This window comes from Oncorhynchus mykiss, chromosome 6 (genome assembly GCF_013265735.2).
Source record: "Oncorhynchus mykiss isolate Arlee chromosome 6, USDA_OmykA_1.1, whole genome shotgun sequence".
NCBI classification, from domain to species: domain Eukaryota; kingdom Metazoa; phylum Chordata; class Actinopteri; order Salmoniformes; family Salmonidae; genus Oncorhynchus; species Oncorhynchus mykiss.
The window spans coordinates 85071689-85092097 of NC_048570.1; the positions used below are offsets into that span (position 1 = coordinate 85071689).

The 20409-nt window shown below is 44.8% G+C and overlaps 2 protein-coding genes and 1 non-coding gene across 3 annotated transcripts in view; 1 reads left to right on the top strand and 2 right to left on the bottom strand.

The window, feature by feature from the left end:
• LOC110514692 (chondroitin sulfate synthase 1) overlaps nucleotides 1-12396 on the bottom strand; it is an 89219-nt gene extending 76823 nt beyond the window's left edge. The window contains exons 1-2 of the mRNA XM_036981269.1: nucleotides 11611-12396; nucleotides 8153-8648 (exon numbers count right to left, since the gene is read on the bottom strand). Of these exons, the coding sequence (XP_036837164.1) occupies nucleotides 8153-8648; nucleotides 11611-11921 (807 nt within the window). The 5' untranslated portion in view covers nucleotides 11922-12396. The remainder of the gene's footprint in view (nucleotides 1-8152; nucleotides 8649-11610) is intronic.
• trnaa-ugc lies at nucleotides 8764-8836 on the top strand. Its single transcript has one exon. It is a non-coding gene; the product is annotated as a tRNA-Ala (tRNA).
• A 544-nt stretch (nucleotides 12397-12940) lies between the features above and the next one.
• Nucleotides 12941-20409, bottom strand: LOC110514693 (selenoprotein S). Its single transcript, XM_036981274.1, has 6 exons — nucleotides 20012-20409; nucleotides 17714-17845; nucleotides 17284-17390; nucleotides 15180-15269; nucleotides 14658-14730; nucleotides 12941-13910 (listed from the first exon to the last, which is right to left on the bottom strand). Exons 1-6 carry the CDS (start codon nucleotides 20103-20105, stop codon nucleotides 13828-13830), a joined length of 579 nt encoding a protein of 192 aa, XP_036837169.1. The 5' UTR covers nucleotides 20106-20409; the 3' UTR covers nucleotides 12941-13827.

Consider the following 20409-nt stretch of genomic DNA (forward strand, 5'->3'; position numbering starts at 1 on the left):
GTATGAGAGAGAGAGCATGGGACAGTATGAGAGAGAGCATGGGACAGTATGAGAGAGAGCATGGGACAGTATGAGAGAGAGAGCATGTCGAGGCATTGTACAGTAAAGTACAGATGTGGGCGTTTGACTTCCTGTGGATTCATCTGGCAGGAGGAGAAGTCCTGCCTTACCTTGAAATACTCTGAAATACTGGTTCTCCTCCGAAAGAAAAACAGACTAAAGAACCAACAAACATGTTGTGAAATCCAAGAGCCCCCCCTTCCCTCCCACTTGCTGCCTCTCTGGGATGAACCCTAACGTGAGATTGTGTAAATCATGCAGTCATATCATCAATGGAAGACTTGGAAGGTGTGGATCTTCAAGTTAGAATCTCCCTCTCTCCCCTTGGCAGGACACCCTTTGACCTTCCTAACATCATTTCAATGGCGCATTTGATTGGAGCATAACGCTTGTAACACCAGGGTTAACTCCTTGCATGTGCCACAAACCAAATAGTGTGGTCCAAAATCATTATTATAAGATGTGCAAAAATGACTGTATGCAGAAATGTTGACGGGAAATGACCTGTAATACTAATACAATTCTTTAACAAGTAATAAAAAATAAAAACTTTAAAAAAGGTAGGGGTCAATTATTTACACCCAAGTTTTCAATACCTCACCTTGCGAGTACTACGGCACGGGGTCTATTTCTAAAATGTTTGAGGAGATTGAGAACACATTGGGAGGGATCTTAGACTATTCCTCCATACATAATCCTTCCAGATCCTTGATCTCCTTCATCTGTGCTTATGGACTGTGCTCTTCTATTCACACCACTGGTTTTTAAATGGGGTCCGGAGATTTTGTGGCCAATTAACCTCAAGCACACATCAAAATCCCCAAAGAAATGGTTATTGTCTCGATGGAAGATCCACTTGCGGCAACCAGGTGTATAAAATCGAGCACACAGCCATGCAATCTCCATAGACAAACATTGGCAGTAGAATAGCCCGAACTGAAGAGCTTTCAACGTGTCACTGTCATCGGATGGCACCTTTCCAACAAGTCATTTTTTTTGCTATTGTGAAGTAGAAACGTTTATTAGCAACAACGGCTCAACCAAAGTGGTAGGCCACACAAGCTCACAAAACGGGACTGCCGAGTTGCAACAGGAGATACATGAAATGGGTTTCCAAGGCTGAGCAGCCCCACACAAGCCTAAGATCACCATGCGCAATGCCAAGCGTCAGCTGGAGTGGAGTCTATTTTAGAAGAACAAAATAACACTCTGAGTTGTCCTTATGTTAGGCCCTGATCTGGCCATCCCAAATGGCTGCGGGCTACACTAGTTCATTTAGCAGACAAGGTTTGCTTAGAATTCCATGGCATTATTTTATAGTATGAAGAATACAACTGAAGAAAGCTGAATAAAATATCATATTTTCTTCAAACGAGTTGAGGGAGTTGAGCACATGCAGCTATTCTGTGTTGAGCGGTTAACAAAGAAATAGGTATCTATATGTGTAATTTACAGTTATTAATGTAACTTTAGTTGTTCTACAAACGTTGGGCTATAGGTCTTGATTTTTAATACATTGTAAGGCTGCATGAAGCGACTCTAATGATGATTTGAAAAAAGTCATGAGCTCTGCTTTGTTTTTCCATGCCAGCCAGGTAGGCTGTACTCCTGTTGTAAAGAGAAGCAATGTGCTTCATATCAGGAACGTTGAGAATATAGTAGGCCTGGCCTTTAGAAAGCTGATGGGATCCTCCTCTGTTTAATGTTTTCTCACACAGTTGCATAGCCTATAGAAATGTTGTGAACATGAGCTCATGGGCTCTAATGAAGAGTATCATTAGATCTTCCATCACATTTACATTGATGATTAGTGATTAGAGGGACAATAGAGTGCTGAGAACCAGGCAGTTAGCAAGTTTGGTAGGTTACTAATGACCAGCAGCAGCATCTGAACTTGGAGAAGCCTAACTACTGTGACTAAATGGTCACGTGGAATTTGACTGCCTTCATGACTGGTGACCGCAGGTTGTGGCAGTACAACAACAACCCTAGGCTCCTTAGTTCCAGTGAAGGGAACTCTTAATTCTACAGAAATGACATTCTAGACAGTTCTGTTCTTCCAACTTTGTGGCAACTGTTTGGGAAAGGCCCTTTCCTGTTTCAGCATGACAATGCCCCTGTGCACAAAGCAAGGTTCTTACAGAAATGGTTTGTCGAGATCGGTGTGGAAGAACTTGACTGGCCTGCACAGAGCCCTGACCTCAACCCCATCAAACACCTTTGGGATGAATTGAAATGCCCACTGCGAGCCAGGCCAAATCGCCCAACATCAATGCCTGACCTCACTAATGCTCGTGGCTGAATGGAAGCAAATCCCCATAGCAATGTTCCAACATCTAGTGGAAATCCTTCCCAGACGAGTGGAGGCTGTTATAGCAAGCAGCAAACGGGAATGAGATGTTGGAGGAGCAGGCGTCCACATACTTGTAGTGTATGATAACAGCTAGTCTGACAGAAACCGCTGGGTTCTGTGGCTGTGATAGAGGGTAAATAGACTCAAAGCCCAGTGATGGCTGTTCTGCTGCTCTTTCTGAATCACTGGAGGGCTCTTCTAAAACACCATCTGGATAATGACTCTCAACACTGACTCACTCGTAGTGAAGGGAGACATGGATGCACAGCTACCATAGCAACTAACTCCACAGGCAGGCATTACTGAGGAAACCAGATATGGTTATGTGGTCAGGGAGTGAGACCTGGGCCTATACAGACACAATCACGTGACTCAGGACCATATTTCACTGTGAGCCCATGTGATTATTTGCATCCATCCATCCATCCCCTCCATCCCACCCCTCCATCCACCCCTCCATCCCCACCCCTCCATCCATCCCCTCCATCCACCCCCTCCATCCCACCCCTCCATCCCACCCACCCATCCCCTCCATCCCACCCACCCACCCCTCCATCCATCCCCTCCATCCCACCCACCCCTCTATCCATCCCTCCATCCCACCCCTCCATCCCATCCACCCCTCCATCCATCCCCTCCATCCCACCCACCCCTCTATCCATCCCCTCCATCCCACCCACCCCTCCATCCATCCCCTCCATCCCACCCCTCTATCCATCCCCTCCATCCCACCCACCCACCCCTCCATCGATCCACCCCTCTATCCATCCCCTCCATCCCACCCCTCTATCCATCCCCTCAATCCCACCCACCCCTCCATCCATCCCCTCCATCCCACCCACCCCTCTATCCATCCCCTCAATCCCACCCACCCCTCCATCCATCCCTCCATCCCACCCCTCCATCCCATCCACCCCTCCATCCATCCCTCCATCCCACCCCTCCATCCCATCCACCCCTCCATCCATCCCCTCCATCCCACCCACCCCTCCATCCATCCCCTCCATCCCACCCACCCCTCCATCCATCCACTCCATCCCACCCACCCCTCCATCCATCCCCTCCATCCCACCCCTCTATCCATCCCCTCAATCCCACCCACCCCTCCATCCATCCCCTCCATCCCACCCCTCTATCCATCCCCTCAATCCCACCCACCCCTCCATCCATCCCCTCCATCCCACCCCTCCATCCATCCCCTCCATCCCACCCACCCCTCCATCCATCCCCTCCATCCCACCCCTCTATCCATCCCCTCAATCCCACCCACCCCTCCATCCATCCCCTCCATCCCACCCCTCTATCCATCCCCTCAATCCCACCCACCCCTCCATCCATCCCCTCCATCCCACCCCTCCATCCATCCCCTCCATCCCACCCATCCCTCCATCCATCCCCTCCATCCCACCCCTCCATCCATCCCCTCCATCCCACCCACCCCTCCATCCATCCCCTCCATCCCACCCCTCCATCCATCTCCTCCATCCATCCCACCCCTCCATCCATCCCCTCCATCCCACCCATCCCTCCATCCATCCCCTCCATCCCACCCATCCCTCCATCCATCCCCTCCATCCCACCCCTCCGTCCATCCTCTTATTGAAGGAATACATCTTCAGAAGAAACTTTGAATGTGTATTTTAGTAGTAAAGACCTCCACTGTGATGTCAGCAAGGTTTCCTACCAACGGACTGAATCATTAAAATGTGGAAATGGTCTGAGATTTCAGACAATGTAATGTTAAACAGTCATTTAGATTCACCATGGAGATGTGATGAGGAGAGAGGAAGGGATGGACGGACAGCCAGACACAGACACACACACACTTAGGAGGAAGAGGACAGAGAGACAAAGACACACACACACTTAGGAGGAAGAGGACAGAGAGACGGAGACACACACACACACTCTCACTGATATTAATGATGCAGTTGCTTGGCTCCGCTCTCTGTAACTAGATAAACAATAAGCTGTAATTAAAACTCACATCAAATGGCTGTTTAAAAGTGTCCCCAGGCCAGTCGTAAAGGTGGCTGGGACTGAACTCTGTATATGAGACAGCAGACATGTCTGTCTCATTCCACCTGCCAAACCAGATTAATTAGCAGCTTTAAAAAAAAACAGATGCTGTGTTTGACCAATTTGTTCACAGACCTGATATTATATGCAGATTTATTTGGATGGGAGAAATGTGCATTTAGCTGCATGTCTCAACAGTGACCATGGGACCCGTGACTTGATTTATGGCTAAATGACTAACTGAAGTGAAGAATGCCAATTTAACCGTATGGTGGGTGGGTGCCCGGCCTTGTGCCTGCTGACAAAATACACAACATACTGTTTCCGGTAGTTTGCAAAGGAACCCAGTGGACAACTGCAAACAGAACATGTCTTGTTATGGTTTACAAACTGGTCAATAAACACACACACACGGCACACACACACACACGGCACACACACACACACGTGACTCTGGGTCATAATAACCTTGATAACAAAGGACCAGCGGGGCACCGGGGCGTAAGCGAACGCACACGTCAGATCAAGTGGGCCTAATGAATAAAGACATGAACTGATCGACAGTTGAATTAAGAGTCTGACAGTTCCCTCTCTAGTCTCTGTCTAATGCTTGTGAGGAGGACAGCAGCACGGAAGCTCCACAGTTACGGTGAGATGAACACACTAACAAAGGCTGCCAGTCAGAAAACGGACACCTTTTGCCAAGCTGCAACCCATAATCTCTGATAGCAGAAATTACGCCTGCAGAACCTTGTTAAATTACGCCTGCAGAACCTTGTTAAATTACGCCTGCAGAACCTTGTTAAATTACGCCTTGTTAAATTACGCCTGCAGAACCTTGTTAAATTACGCCTGCAGAACCTTGTTAAATTACGCCTGCAGAACCTTGTTAAATTACGCCTGCAGAACCTTGTTAAATTACACCTGCAGAACCTTGTTAAATTACACCTGCAGAACCTTGTTAAATTACCCCTGCAGAACCTTGTTAAATTACACCTGCAGAACCTTGTTAAATTACCCCTGCAGAACCTTGTTAAATTACGCCCGCAGAACCTTGTTAAATTACGCCCGCAGAACCTTGTTAAATTACGCCCGCAGAACCTTGTTAAATTACGCCTGCAGAACCTTGTTAAATTACCCCTGCAGAACCTTGTTAAATTACCCCTGCAGAACCTTGTTAAATTACGCCTGCAGAACCTTGTTAAATTACGCCTGCAGAACCTTGTTAAATTACGCCTGCAGAACCTTGTTAAATTACGCCTTGTTAAATTACGCCTGCAGAACCTTGTTAAATTACGCCTGCAGAACCTTGTTAAATTACGCCTGCAGAACCTTGTTAAATTACGCCTGCAGAACCTTGTTAAATTACACCTGCAGAACCTTGTTAAATTACCCCTGCAGAACCTTGTTAAATTACCCCTGCAGAACCTTGTTAAATTACACCTGCAGAACCTTGTTAAATTACCCCTGCAGAACCTTGTTAAATTACGCCCGCAGAACCTTGTTAAATTACGCCCGCAGAACCTTGTTAAATTACGCCTGCAGAACCTTGTTAAATTACGCCTGCAGAACCTTGTTAAATTACCCCTGCAGAACCTTGTTAAATTACCCCTGCAGAACCTTGTTAAATTACGCCTGCAGAACCTTGTTAAATTACGCCTGCAGAACCTTGTTAAATTACGCCTGCAGAACCTTGTTAAATTACGCCTGCAGAACCTTGTTAAATTACGCCTGCAGAACCTTGTTAAATTACGCCTGTAGAACCTTGTTAAATTACGCCTGCAGAACCTTGTTAAATTACGCCTGCAGAACCTTGTTAAATTACGCCTGCAGAACCTTGTTAAATTACCCCTGCAGAACCTTGTTAAATTACCCCTGCAGAACCTTGTTAAATTACCCCTGCAGAACCTTGTTAAATTACGCCTGCAGAACCTTGTTAAATTACGCCTGCAGAACCTTGTTAAATTACGCCTGCAGAACCTTGTTAAATTACGCCTGCAGAACCTTGTTAAATTACCCCTGCAGAACCTTGTTAAATTACCCCTGCAGAACCTTGTTAAATTACCCCTGCAGAACCTTGTTAAATTACCCCTGCAGAACCTTGTTAAATTACACCTGCAGAACCTTGTTAAATTACACCTGCAGAACCTTGTTAAATTACGCCCGCAGAACCTTGTTAAATTACACCTGCAGAACCTTGTTAAATTACGCCTGCAGAACCTTGTTAAATTACGCCTGCAGAACCTTGTTAAATTACGCCTGCAGGACCTTGTTAAATTACACCTGCAGAACCTTGTTAAATTACACCTGCAGAACCTTGTTAAATTACGCCTGCAGAACCTTGTTAAATTACGCCTGCAGAACCTTGTTAAATTACGCCTGCAGAACCTTGTTAAATTACGCCTGCAGGACCTTGTTAAATTACACCTGCAGAACCTTAAATGGGGTTGATTTTAGAACAACGCACGTTAGAAAGCAAAAGTCTGAAACAAGGAAATTTGATTGCAGTATAAGCGGGAAAAAAATATTGTTTGGCCAGAAAATAAAGTTGAAATTGATTGAGATACAGTATATATGAAGCACACGTTGTGCTATGTAAATGAATATCTAACAGTGTAAAGACATTTGTTTATTATAAAAAGCTAAAATGTTGAAACAAAAACCTGCCATTGAAAAATGAGGTTTCTACATTGTGCACCTATTGAGATGCAAAACATTAGAATTGTACAGGGTCTCTTTAAGAACATCGAGTTTGTGGGTGACGACATGCAAGAGATCAGTCATTCACTCATTGGTGTGATCCTTCCTCTGCTGAAGAAGCCACCCCTTTCCTTTCTTTCTGTGCCTCTAATGTGTAGTGGATAGAATGGTGAAGTAACCAGGCTGTTAGCTCGCTAGATAATGAGGTAGGTAACATGACGGAACAAGGTGTAAACATTCATGGTTTATGAATGCAAAATGCAGCCCACCAATCCCACCACAGGAAGAAACAAATATTGCACCAGTAGTATGGGTCACATCGTTTTACCGGTTTGTGTTTGAAACAGTCCATCTTCTCTGTTGTAAAGGTGCAGCCATGACAGTAACGAATATGTGCTCGGTTTTTACTCTACGGTAGGTCACTGGGGAACGACGGTACAGCAAACCCTAATCATTACAGCAATTAATATCGGACTCATTTTTCTCCTAGACGCACTGGCGCTCCCAAAATAACATGTCAGGTCACACAGAAAAATATTTACAGTGGGAGCATATGCAACCAAAATGGCACTTCAGAGCCCTGGTCTCAGCATAACTTAATGGAATTGTCCCTTTCTTTGATCTGTCAAGCAATCATATGGTCACATGAATAAGATGTGAATAGTAAATCTGCCAGGAGATAGTCTAAGGACTGCCTACTGAAGGTGCCAGATCTACTGACTATCAACTTATGCCCTTGACACTCTACTGTGGTGTGTGGGAAATCCACTGCATGATGTCCTTCACTTCACAGAGTACCTCAAACCAAGATAGGCGTCTTGTTGGCGATTCCCCTCACATTTTAGTACACTTCAGACGGACTACATTGAAGGTTGTTTCTACCGACTACATCCTCATTCTCAGATGGTTTTCTACCCAGCCTTCTCTTGTATAACACCAATTAAAAAGAACCCTTCAAAAGCAGTGATAGATGGACTAACTGCAGTACACAATACGACCAGCCGCCATCTTTGATCTTACCTCGTAGGACCAGACACACTGCACGCCGGCAAACCTCCGCACGCAGCGGCCCACCTCAACGTCTTCATGCGTGGTGTACATCTCCTGCAGGCACTGGCCGATGTGAGGAACCATCCGGCGCAGCACCTCGCGGCTCATGATCACGCCGGGGCCACCCATGCAGAAGTTCTCACCGGGCTCCAGCGCCAGCTTGCCCAGCTCGTCGCGGGCGCCCATGCCCGTCTGGCCCAGGAAGAGGGCCTCGCTGCTGTTGAGCGAGCGCAGGAAGCCCTCCAGGCGCTCGCTCTTGATGTACACATCATCGTCGGCCCGCATGAACCACTCATATTGGTCCAGGTAGTGATCGTGCATGTACTTGAGCATCATGAAGGACTTCTTCTGCGGTGGGTAGGAGTCGTCCACGTTGTGCAGCGCCACGATGGGGATGGGGATGGTGGTGTCCGAACCCTCGCTGGAGAAGAACTCCACATGGCCCGGGATGGTCTGAGCCCACGTTCTACAGAGAGAGACACAGGCAGAGGTCAGGTACTCTATAGGATGGAGAGTGGGTAAGAGTACTAACACACACACACACACACAAGTCTGGGCCCACGAAGGACATAGATAGATGGTCCCATGTGGTTCAGTTGGTAGAGCATGATGCTTGCAACGCCAGGGTTGTGGGTTCAATTCCCACCAGGGAAAACGTATATATATATATATATATATATATATATATATTCACTAGAGGTCGACCAATTAATTAGGGCCGATTTCAAGTTTTCATAACAATTGGAAATCTGTATTTTTGGGCGCCGATTTGCCGATTTTTTAAAATGTATTATTATTATTATTTTTTACACCTTTATTTAATATTTATTTAACTAGGCAAGTCAGTTAAGAACATATTCTTATTTTCAATGATGGCCTTGGAACGGTGGGTTAAATGCCTTGTTCAGGGGCAGAAAGACAGATTTTGTCTTGTCCGCTCGGGGGATCTAATCTTGCAACCTTACAGTTAACTTGTCCAACGCAATAACGACCTGCCTCTCTCTCGTTGCACTCCACAAGGAGACTGCCTGTTACGCAAATGCAGTAAGCCAAGGTAAGTTGCTAGCTAGCATTAAACTTATCTTATAAAAAACAATCAATCATAATCACTAGTTAACTACACATGGTTGATGATATTACTAGATATTATCTAGCGTGTCCTGTGCTGCATATAATCTGACTGAGCATACAAGTATCTAAGTATCTGACAGCACTTTTGTGCGTTTTGCCAGCAGCTCTTCGTTGTGCGTCAAGCATTGCGCTGTTTATGACTTCAAACCTATCAACTCCCGAGATGAGGCTGGTGTGACCGAAGTGAAATGGCTGGCTAGTTAGCGCGCGCTAATAGCGTTTCAAACTTCACTCGCTCTGAGCCTTGGGGTAGTTGTTTCCCTTGCTCTGCATGGGTAACGCTGCTTCGATGTGGTGGCTGTTGTCGTTGTGTTGCTGGTTCGAGCCCAGGGAGGAGCGAGGAGAGGGACAGAAGCTATACTGTTAGCCTGGCAATACTAAAGTGCCTATAAGAACATCCAATAGTCAAAGGTTAATTAAATACAAATGGTATAGAGGAAAATAGTCCTATAATTCCTATAATAACTACAACCTAAAACTTCTTACCTGGGAATATTGAAGACTCATGTTAAAGGAACCACCAGCTTTCACATGTTCTCATGTTCTGAGCAAGGAACTGAAACGTTAGCTTTCTTACATGGCACATATTGCACTTTTACTTTCTTCTCCAACACTTTGTTTTTGCCTTATTTAAACCAAATTGAACATGTTTTATTATTTATTGGAGGCTAAATTGATTTTATTGATGTATTATATTAAGTTCGAATATGTGTTAATTCAGTATTGTTGTAATTGTCATTATTACAAATAAATATATTTTATTTATTTATTTAAATCGGCCGATTAATCGGTATCAGTTTTTTTGGTCCTCCAATAATCGGTATCGGCGTTGAAAAATCATAATCGGTCGACCTCTAATATTCACTACTGTAAGAGTCTATTAAATGACTAAAATGTCAAATAGATGGAGGAACGTCATGTAATAACACAGCATAACGTGTTATAACCTGTATTTACAAGAGGTACACTGACTTGAGCCCACTGAGCCCACTGACTTGAGCCCTACCCAACTGAGCACCAGTAATGTTTCATTGGGATAAAGAACTGTATTTGAATGGGGAATCTAGTAATTAACTAACAACTGAGACACTGCACTGAAAATAAACTAAATGGGACTTTACTTTGGGTCCAAAATAAAGACATGGGAGTGGATGTAACTGTGATAGATATCTCCTTCTCAGGTCTCTAGACATTCATCATGATAGGTCCATTGAAAGGACATTCGAGGGAGACCAAATAAACTACTCTACTAATTAATCTGATTGAATGCAGATATACTTGTATGTCTTTGCAGATGTGCAAACACATTTCCCCTGAATTATATTGAATCTTCCACATGACTGGACACATGAAAAGATAGCACTGTTGAGTCTGCAGGCTGTCTTCTCGGTCCAACCCATAATTTCATAAAACCTTCAGCTTCACATTCACTGCATTTCAGTCGGGCCTAGATGAAAGACATTTCAAGGCTAATGACATTAACATTCCCTCTTTCCAAACAGACATCTCTACATTTAGAGCTATACTAATAGCATCAGTGCTAGTCTACAACGAAACACCTACAGAAACCCCTCACAATTGGAGATATCTTGGATGGAGCCATTGCCTACTCAATCTAATTCAAAACTAGCCTACCAAAGAGCCTACGCAGCTCATCTGATGGCAAAACCATCACCACAGAATGATACAGCTCAATTGTGAAGCGAATGTGTTCAGAGTTGGCAAAGGTCTGAAAACCTGAACAGAAGAGTTTGCCTATTGAAGTAAGATTTTTGTAGGGTAAATGTGGGTGTGAATGTTGAGAGCATGTTATAACATAGACCCTGTAACAAAGACTTCTAAATGTCACTTAGGACAAGTTATAGTGACTGTATATCATCTATAATAGTATATCCAACAAGGTTTTGTCTTGGCAACTTCTAGGACATGATCTGCCTAACGTTGAGGTGTTTAATAGCTCACAAGAAAAAGGTCTATCATAATACAGGCCACAGCCACACATGGCATTGATACACTGTTAAATGGCGACTAGCAACATTTGTATCGATTAGATTAATAACAATTTTGCATAAGACTTAAGAGTGTAGGCAACATTGTTGAAATTCGGTATCCCTATTTGGCAGAAAACTAGCAACAATATTTACATATGTAAAATGTAGGCTGACAATTTCAGAATGGGGAGAGGAATGAGCATAACTGATGCGTACAGAAACCCTGGGACAGAAAACTAATAGCTGAAAATGGTATCTTGTTAAAGAGAAAAAGCAACATTCCTTCTATTTCTACACAAAACTTACCTATGTGCCGCGATGGCGCGGTTATTCAGGTACTTCTGGGCAGTCATGACGCCGACGTAAAGGAAATTGTTGGACCTCGGAACTGGCTTCTCGGTCGCCGAAAATCCGTTATCTTGCGGGGGCCATAATATCCCACCGAATTCTCTCCTCAGACCCCCGTTCAACCCGCAACCGGCTGGGTTCGCCTTGCGTTTCTGACCGGATTTCTTCAACTCCGTAGCCTTCGGTAATATGAGTCTGGAAGCCAGGGTGAACCCGACAACCAGCCCCAACAGAACACTAAACCATGCTCTTCGGCTTCGACCTGCCATTCCCCAAAACTTGACCCAACTCCGATTTGCCTCGTAGCCTATTCTCGCTGTTGCCAACACAGCGTCTTTGTAAAGCAATATTGGTTCAATTGTTTCTCCCTCATAAAAAAAACGGGGTTAACTCGCTCTCATGGTAGGAAAGCCTCTTTCTTCTCCAACCCGCTTTTGGTCCCGATGTAAGCTGGCTGCTGCATACGTAGCAGTCTCCATAAACCCACCACCTGAACGTACACTCCTCTCTTCATGTGGCCCTACTAATCAGCAAGCATTCCGTCGCTATCAATAAATAACAAAAAACTGCGACCTTCAACAAAATGTATGGTTTCTTCTTCGCCCAGAGACGCGTAGCCAACCCATTCTTTCCACTACCTCGCCATTGTGAGAATGTCGAAAACGCTTAGTAGCAACGCGGCTTAACTGTGTGATTTGACCTAGTGGATACTCCGTAGGAGCGCTCTGACTGGCTGGGGTGTGTGATTACGCAGTGGTCTCAGCTTTTTTTCCTTCCAGTATTTGACGTGCAAGTCTGATCACAAGCTGAGAATGCCCTGGTGATGAGCCGGTGAAAGTGAAAGACCATGCATGCAGACATGCAATTAACTCAGCCGAGTTAATATGCGGCACTGATAGTGAAATGAAAAAGCAATTTCTGAGACATAACCGACTAGGCCAACCACAAAATGCTCTAGAACTCAATTAATGTAAATGGTGTGCAGAAAATTAACATAAGGTTTATAATGATTGTATAAAATTCTTATCAATTTAAGAGCAAGACTACAACAATAATGTATATGACAGCCATAGAAATCAGTGCGATCTTACCCAATACAGTTACAAACTATATACCTATACCGTTATGATTGTGGCTTCATTTACATTACACTGCCGCCATCTAGTGGGCAACATGGAGTTGGCAGGTGTATGATTACGCCATTACATTACATTACATTACATTACATTAACTATTGTGTGTCGTCACAGTCAGCCTCCCCAGCAAACATCACAGATACGTAGACAACTTATCTATAATATCTTTATTGTGATAAAAAGGTGCAGGTCAGTTTATTTCTCAGTAACTAAAATTGCTTGATGATCATTGATATTCCAATAAATAACACGATGACTAACGGTTACATCTGATTTATGTAATTGTATAAAAAGCAGTACGGTGCACAGCACTACTAAAGCCATCTGGCTAGCATCTACTCTCACAACATGAAGCCTTGGTAGGCAGCGCACATTTGAAAGTTTACACAGATGCCAACCCCAAAAGAAGACAAGAAAACACACATACACACAGTTACACTGAAAGTCATCAGCCAAACCCACTGGCACAGGTGCCATTTACAGGAATAGCATCATTAGAAACTGTCGTACTCAGAAGTCCTTCTCGGGTGTCCTGAAATAAGATGATTCAATAAGCCAAAATTTGAATGTGGAAACAAGACAATCGTTTTCAACACTGGTTAGTTTGAAGTTGTCCAAAGGCAGTAAAACAGAAAGGATCCATCGTTATCATGTGGCAACACATTGTATTTTTTGACAATGCTAATATTACTGAGGCAACATGATCTAAAACACAGACAGTTGTGAAACCAATCCCTAAACCCAAACACAGAGAGTAACAAATAACAGATTGATTTAGATCAATAACTAAGAGGGCTTTGAGATTGCTGGCAGCTTCCTTCAGTGGGTCAGTGTGTGTGACTCGGATGGGTCAAATATCAGAGTTCACAGGTCACCTCAGAGTAGGCACAAGTCACACCTAGCCACAGATACAGGGTCAGATATTTCTTCCATCCTCCTAATAGTTCATGTTAGGAACGATAGTAGGGTATTCTGATCCTAGAGCCGGGTTAAGGGGGAGATGTCTACCCTGAGCCTGTGGCTCTGACCTCCTTTAACCTCATCCGCCGCCAGCTGACGGCCCTCTCCTTCCTGGTCTCCACGCACAGGATCCACCTCCCTCTCCGCTCAGGGGATTAAATCCTGAAATACACACAGCAGGGCAGAATGTAGGTTACTGGAACAGAGAGGAGATGGAGGACGCCAGTGTCACCTACCTACTACTTAAAGGAGCAACGTCACAGTTTAGCCATTTTTTTTAAAGACATTGTTTGGATATCCCCCACCCCCAAAAAGCTTAGTACTGCTTCTTACCGGATCATAATCCAAAAAACATCAGTTGCAAGGATGGACATTTTGTATCGCTAATGTTTTTGAAATACAAAATATTAGCAATATTATCTGTTTTCCTGCATCATAATACAGACAGATGTACATAACTAGCAAGACCAACTAGTTGCAGTACAAAGGTGCGTTGCGCAGTGTTCAATTGTTTTTCTTTTGTGGATTTCATTCCTTCGTTACTACTGGTATGTACTTTATATTTGGCACCATTTGCAGGTGGAAATGTTAAATGTATAACATTTGAATAGGTTTCAGGAAGAATAGCAGTGCTTTTAATTTACAGTAAGATTAGTGCCTTGCATGACTATGAAAGTGGCTCATCATTGCATGGAGGCAGAAACGGATCTAGTAGGATTCAGAACCTGTTTAATTACTAACAGTGAGCATGATGTCTTACGTTTTATTATTGGGTCACAAGGGAAATACAATCATAAAAATTATAATTACACTTTTTGTGTTGCTTACACACCCTCCCAGCCATTACAAACATACCTCTGGAAGCCCCCAATTACAATACTGCTCTCATCATCAAATATGTCAACATACCACTGCTCCGTAGGGGCTTCTTGTCAGTCTTTGCTTTCAACACTGTAGTCGATGTGCTGGCCTCTTCAGTGTTCTGAAATGTTACATCATAATAATAATAATTATGAGCTAGTTTCATGTACAGACAAGAAACCTCAGATTTGTTCATGGGTTTCATGTAAGCACTACGACTTATGTAATATGTCTGAGACAGGAGTTTCTTCATGGTCAGGATGGACATGGTCAGGGAAAACTCTGGGTGCTAATCACGACTTATCACAGCCAAGAGATTTCTCTGACCCTGTGACCTGCCGTAAAAAACTCCTGACTCTGCCATAATATCTATCAAATGATGCATTTACTTTGCATGTTATGTATGGTGGTCCTGTATGAATCAGTTGGTAGAGCATGGCGCTTGCAATGCCAGGGTTGTGTTCGATTCCCAGGCCCACACATATGTAAAATGCATGCAAGTCGCTTTGGATAAAAGAGTCTGCTAAATGGCATATGGTATGTAGGCCTATGATAGAGAAGGCAGCTTACCTGGGCTGCCTTTGCTTTTCCTCTGTAACTCCTCCCCTCTTTCATGCTGTCATACATCTCAATTTTCTGTTGTCTCTTCTCCTCCTCCAGCTATCAAACAAAAGACAAGTACCAAAACGTCTTCAAGATCAGATTTGGCAGGGACAATGGGCAAACTTGGTTATGGTGCCTGGGGTTTCAGATCGGTGTTAAAGGCCCAGTGCAGTCAAAAACGTGACTTTCCTGTGCTTTACATATTTATTTTCACACTATGAGGTTAGCATAATACTGTGAAAACAATGATAATGCCCTTTTAGTGTGAGAGCTGTTTGAAAAGACCGCCTGAAATTTCCACCTGTTTTGGTGGGACGGCGTTTTGGCCTGTCTGGTGACATCACCAGGCGTTAAATTAGTTAATAGACCAATAAGAAAGAGTTCCAAACCTCTCTGCCAATAACAGATAGTTTTCCCCTCCCAACTCAGACACTCCTAGCAAAATTCTTACTTGAGAAATTGTTCTTTGCTAAGAAGCCACGGTCTATGCACGGTCCGTCCCACGGCCTATGCACGGTCCGTCCCACGGTCTATGCACGGTCCGTCCCACGGTCTATGCACGGTCCGTCCCACTGTCTATGCACGGTCCGTCCCACTGTCTATGCACGGTCCGTCCCACTGTCTATGCACGGTCCGTCCCACTGTCTATGCACGGTCCGTCCCACTGTCTATGCACGGTCCGTCCCACTGTCTATGCACGGTCCGTCCCACTGTCTATGCACGGTCCGTCCCACTGTCTATGCACGGTCCGTCCCACTGTCTATGCACGGTCCGTCCCACTGTCTATGCACGGTCCGTCCCACTGTCTATGCACGGTCCGTCCCACTGTCTATGCACGGTCCGTCCCACTGTCTATGCACGGTCCGTCCCACTGTCTATGCACGGTCCGTCCCACTGTCTATGCACGGTCCGTCCCACTGTCTATGCACGGTCCGTCCCACTGTCTATGCACGGTCCGTCCCACTGTCTATGCACGGTCCGTCCCACTGTCTATGCACGGTCCGTCCCACTGTCTATGCACGGTCCGTCCCACTGTCTATGCACGGTCCGTCCCACTGTCTATGCACGGTCCGTCCCACTGTCTATGCACGGTCCGTCCCACTGTCTATGCACGGTCCGTCCCACTGTCTATGCACGGTCCGTCCCACTGTCTATGCACGGTCCGTCCCACTGTCTATGCACGGTCCGTCCCACTGTCTATGCACGGTCCGTCCCACTGTCTATGCACGGTCCGTCCCACTGTCTATGCACGGTCCGTCCCACTGTCTATGCACGGTCCGTCCCACTGTCTATGCACGGTCCGTCCCACTGTCTATGCACGGTCCGTCCCACTGTCTATGCACGGTCCGTCCCACTGTCTATGCACGGTCCGTCCCACTGTCTATGCACGGTCCGTCCCACTGTCTATGCACGGTCCGTCCCACTGTCTATGCACGGTCCGTCCCACTGTCTATGCACGGTCCGTCCCACTGTCTATGCACGGTCCGTCCCACTGTCTATGCACGGTCCGTCCCACTGTCTATGCACGGTCCGTCCCACTGTCTATGCACGGTCCGTCCCACTGTCTATGCACGGTCCGTCCCACTGTCTATGCACGGTCCGTCCCACTGTCTATGCACGGTCCGTCCCACTGTCTATGCACGGTCCGTCCCACTGTCTATGCACGGTCCGTCCATGGTCTATGCACTGTCCGTCCATGGTCTATGTACGGTCCGTCCATGGTCTATGTACGGTCCGTCCATGGTCTATGTACGGTCCGTCCATGGTCTATGTACGGTCCGTCCATGGTCTATGTACGGTCCGTCCATGGTCTATGTACGGTCCGTCCATGGTCTATGTACGGTCCGTCCATGGTCTATGTACGGTCCGTCCATGGTCTATGTACGGTCCGTCCATGGTCTATGTACGGTCCGTCCATGGTCTATGTACGGTCCGTCCATGGTCTATGTACGGTCCGTCCATGGTCTATGTACGGTCCGTCCATGGTCTATGTACGGTCCGTCCATGGTCTATGTACGGTTCGTCCATGGTCTATGTGCGGTCCGTCTATGTGAAAGGTGTCACTTTATACCTGTTGTTGTTTCAGCCTGAAGAGGGCCGCCTTGGCATCCAGCTCCTCCTGCATTCTTCTCCTGGACGCCTCCAGTGCCTCTTGTCTCCTCACTACTGCATTGGGATCTGCCAGATATTTTTTTTTTTTTAAAGATTGGATGATATTACTGACTCCATTAATTCCATGGCATTCCGAGATTCCGTTCCTGATGTGTCAGTCGCCTGGATGGAATGAGAGCTGGCTCTAGCCTGTGAGTGCCAGTTGGTTTCTGCTTTAGCAAGCTTGTCATTGTCTTGAGAATATGTGGCATTGTTGGAGCTGCAACAAGAATGCTCATGTCCTAGGTGTGTGTGTGTCTGATGGTGTGTCTGCATAAGAGACTAAATGTACTTGTCAAACTCAGTGACTTACTTGGTTAAATAAAAAACTATTGGTTACGGCCACTCACCTTGCACTGCTCCAGACGCCGAGCTGCTCTGTCCCTGGCTGGCTCTCCTCTTGCTCAGGTGCTGGACCACCAGGTAGACCCCCACACACATGAACAACAGATACCATCCATATTCTGCCACCAATGGTCCAACTGTGGACAGGAAAGGAAATTATGTTGAGGTCTCAACTTAGTATTGAGTGTAAAAACAGTAGAAAACATCAGGTGCAATTGTCATTTTTTTGTGCATCAGTAGCTTTTCTCTTTTAGCCATGTCAGCTAACAATTTTTAGTTTAAGCTAACTACCAACCAATCTATCTATCGAAACAAGTAGTAATCCTGGCCGAATACGGACCGGGCATGAAGGGAACGTGCCCAGGGGTCCTGACCTACAGGGGGCCCCTAATGATTTTGTTAGTCATGCACACTCATATTATATTAACATGGCCTAATTCATTACAAAATGTGTATAATTGCAGGGGAAAAATGTTGATCCACTTCACAGCAAAATGGGTAGAAATTGCAGGAAATAAGCTGTGAAACTGCACATTTTTTCTCTGTCCCATGGCAAAATGATTAGAATTGCATGAAATGTGTTGTAACATTGCAAAGTTCTCTCCATTCCAAAGCGTAGAATTGCAGAAAACTTGCTTTAATTCGGTCTACGGCCCCTCTACGGCAAAATGTGTAGAACTGCAGGAAATTAACTTAAAACACTACATTTTTTTCTCCAACATCAAAAGGGGGACCACAAATGTTTTCACGCGATGGCCCCCCGAATCAAATCTTGCTTAGGGTTCTCAAAAGGCTAGAGCCAGCCCTGAGTATTGAGGCTGTGACAACAAAAAGGCAGCAGACAGTATGTTTTAGCAGGGAGGTTTGGTAGGGTGACCGGATTTGGAACGATACAAAAAACAAAACAAAAAGTGCCTAACAGATTGTGAACCCAAATGTGTAAATTTGGTTCTAGAGGGGGGACAATAAATAAAACACATATTTGGTTAAGGTGTAGGGGCAGATTAATGTCATCTTGTTTTCAGGTGATTTGATTATCTACTTACTTTATTTAGACTGATCAGTGTAAAAATTCTCATTCTTAACAATGGGCTAAAATACAGGGTGATTAATGTGATGTCAGCAATAACACAACTGTTATTCCAAACAATTATTTTATTATTCCACTTCTTCCCAATGTTGCCAGCGTAATCACAGATTCAAAATCTGATATGACTACCTGGGTCTTTGAAAATGAATTGTACGAGGCTATGTATTTTTGCAGCCATTCATGGACAGTTTTGAATAGATCATACAAAAAAAGCATTGCTATGAAATGTTCCAGGAATCAAATAAATGTCACATTCTAGTATGGGGCACATGCTAGGCAGAGATGGTAGGGGGACTCAACTCATAAACACATATTTTGTCTACATAGAGTAAGATGATAGCCAGAACCCATATTGATATTTATTAGATGTTTCCATGAAGGTTGGGTGATTGAAGCAGGAGAAATGAAGCAGGAATTTATTCGAGACCTATTTTAAAGAGAATTCACCCAAATTACAAAATACTGAAAACGTTTGTGTCCTTACCTTGAAGGCAGTCTATGGACAAGGAGACTACAATCTAGGATTTGGTTACCCACTGCCATCAACATTAGAATTTCCTGTGCAAAGCTTTGGTGTAGTGATAACACTCCCGTACTTTCCACCTGAGAACAGGGATCAATCCCTGCTTTCAACCTCTCCACTGTCTCACATTTGCCTGTCTCCCCATCTTATTACTGTCTGAATAGTGTCAAACATTTTTTTTTTAAATGTTTAAAAAAATATTAGCATACTTTACATTTCAGCCACCCAAAATCCCAAAGTCGTAAAATGTTGTGTTCATTCAATTTTCTAAGCATCCTGATTCCTGAATACACCGAACCGGTGTTATTTGTTACCCTGGTCATGGGCCTAAACCATGTCAAAATACGTAGAATTGCAGGAAAGAGCTTTAAAACAGTAACATGTTCTCCCATCTAGGAGTGTGCCAGGGGAAATTAAATTCACATAGCTTGGAGTTATATTTGCTTTCTTCAAAAGTTGGCAGCCCTGTCAATGAATGAGGCGTCTCTGTATCTAGTTATTTTGCTAGCGAGCTACTGTAGCTAGCCATCTTAGCCTACACTAGCTAAACTAGCTACAACCACTGCTACAACATTAGCTAGCTGCATTATTAGCTTTAGTCTTTGAAGGATATCTAGCCAGACCAGCTAGGCTTGGTAAACAAGCCAGAAAACTGACAGATGTGCAGCTGATATTAGCTAGCCAATTTACCAGTTTGTTGCAGGAAACTTAAATCCTGGTTTCCAAGGGGTGTCTTTTGTATTTCTGGTCCACCTTCGTCCTCAATGGTAACATCGTCATCCATTTCTAAACGTATTGGTGACTCTATAGTCCTCTAATTATGCGTTTCAATGTCACCACAGCTCCAACTAGCTACTTTTCCATGCTCCGTGAGTTGACAAAAAGTGCAATATCCTGGTCTATGTGTTATAAACACCAACCCAGTAAAGATGACGTGGAAGCCTCTCGTGCTTCTGAGCAAGACACCAGTCACACACGAGGTGTCGGCAGAGTCCAATAAATGTCGATGTGCAGGTTTACAAGGTAATTGAAGTAGTTATGTACATATAGGTAGGGGTAAAGTGACTAGGCAACAGGATAGATAAGAC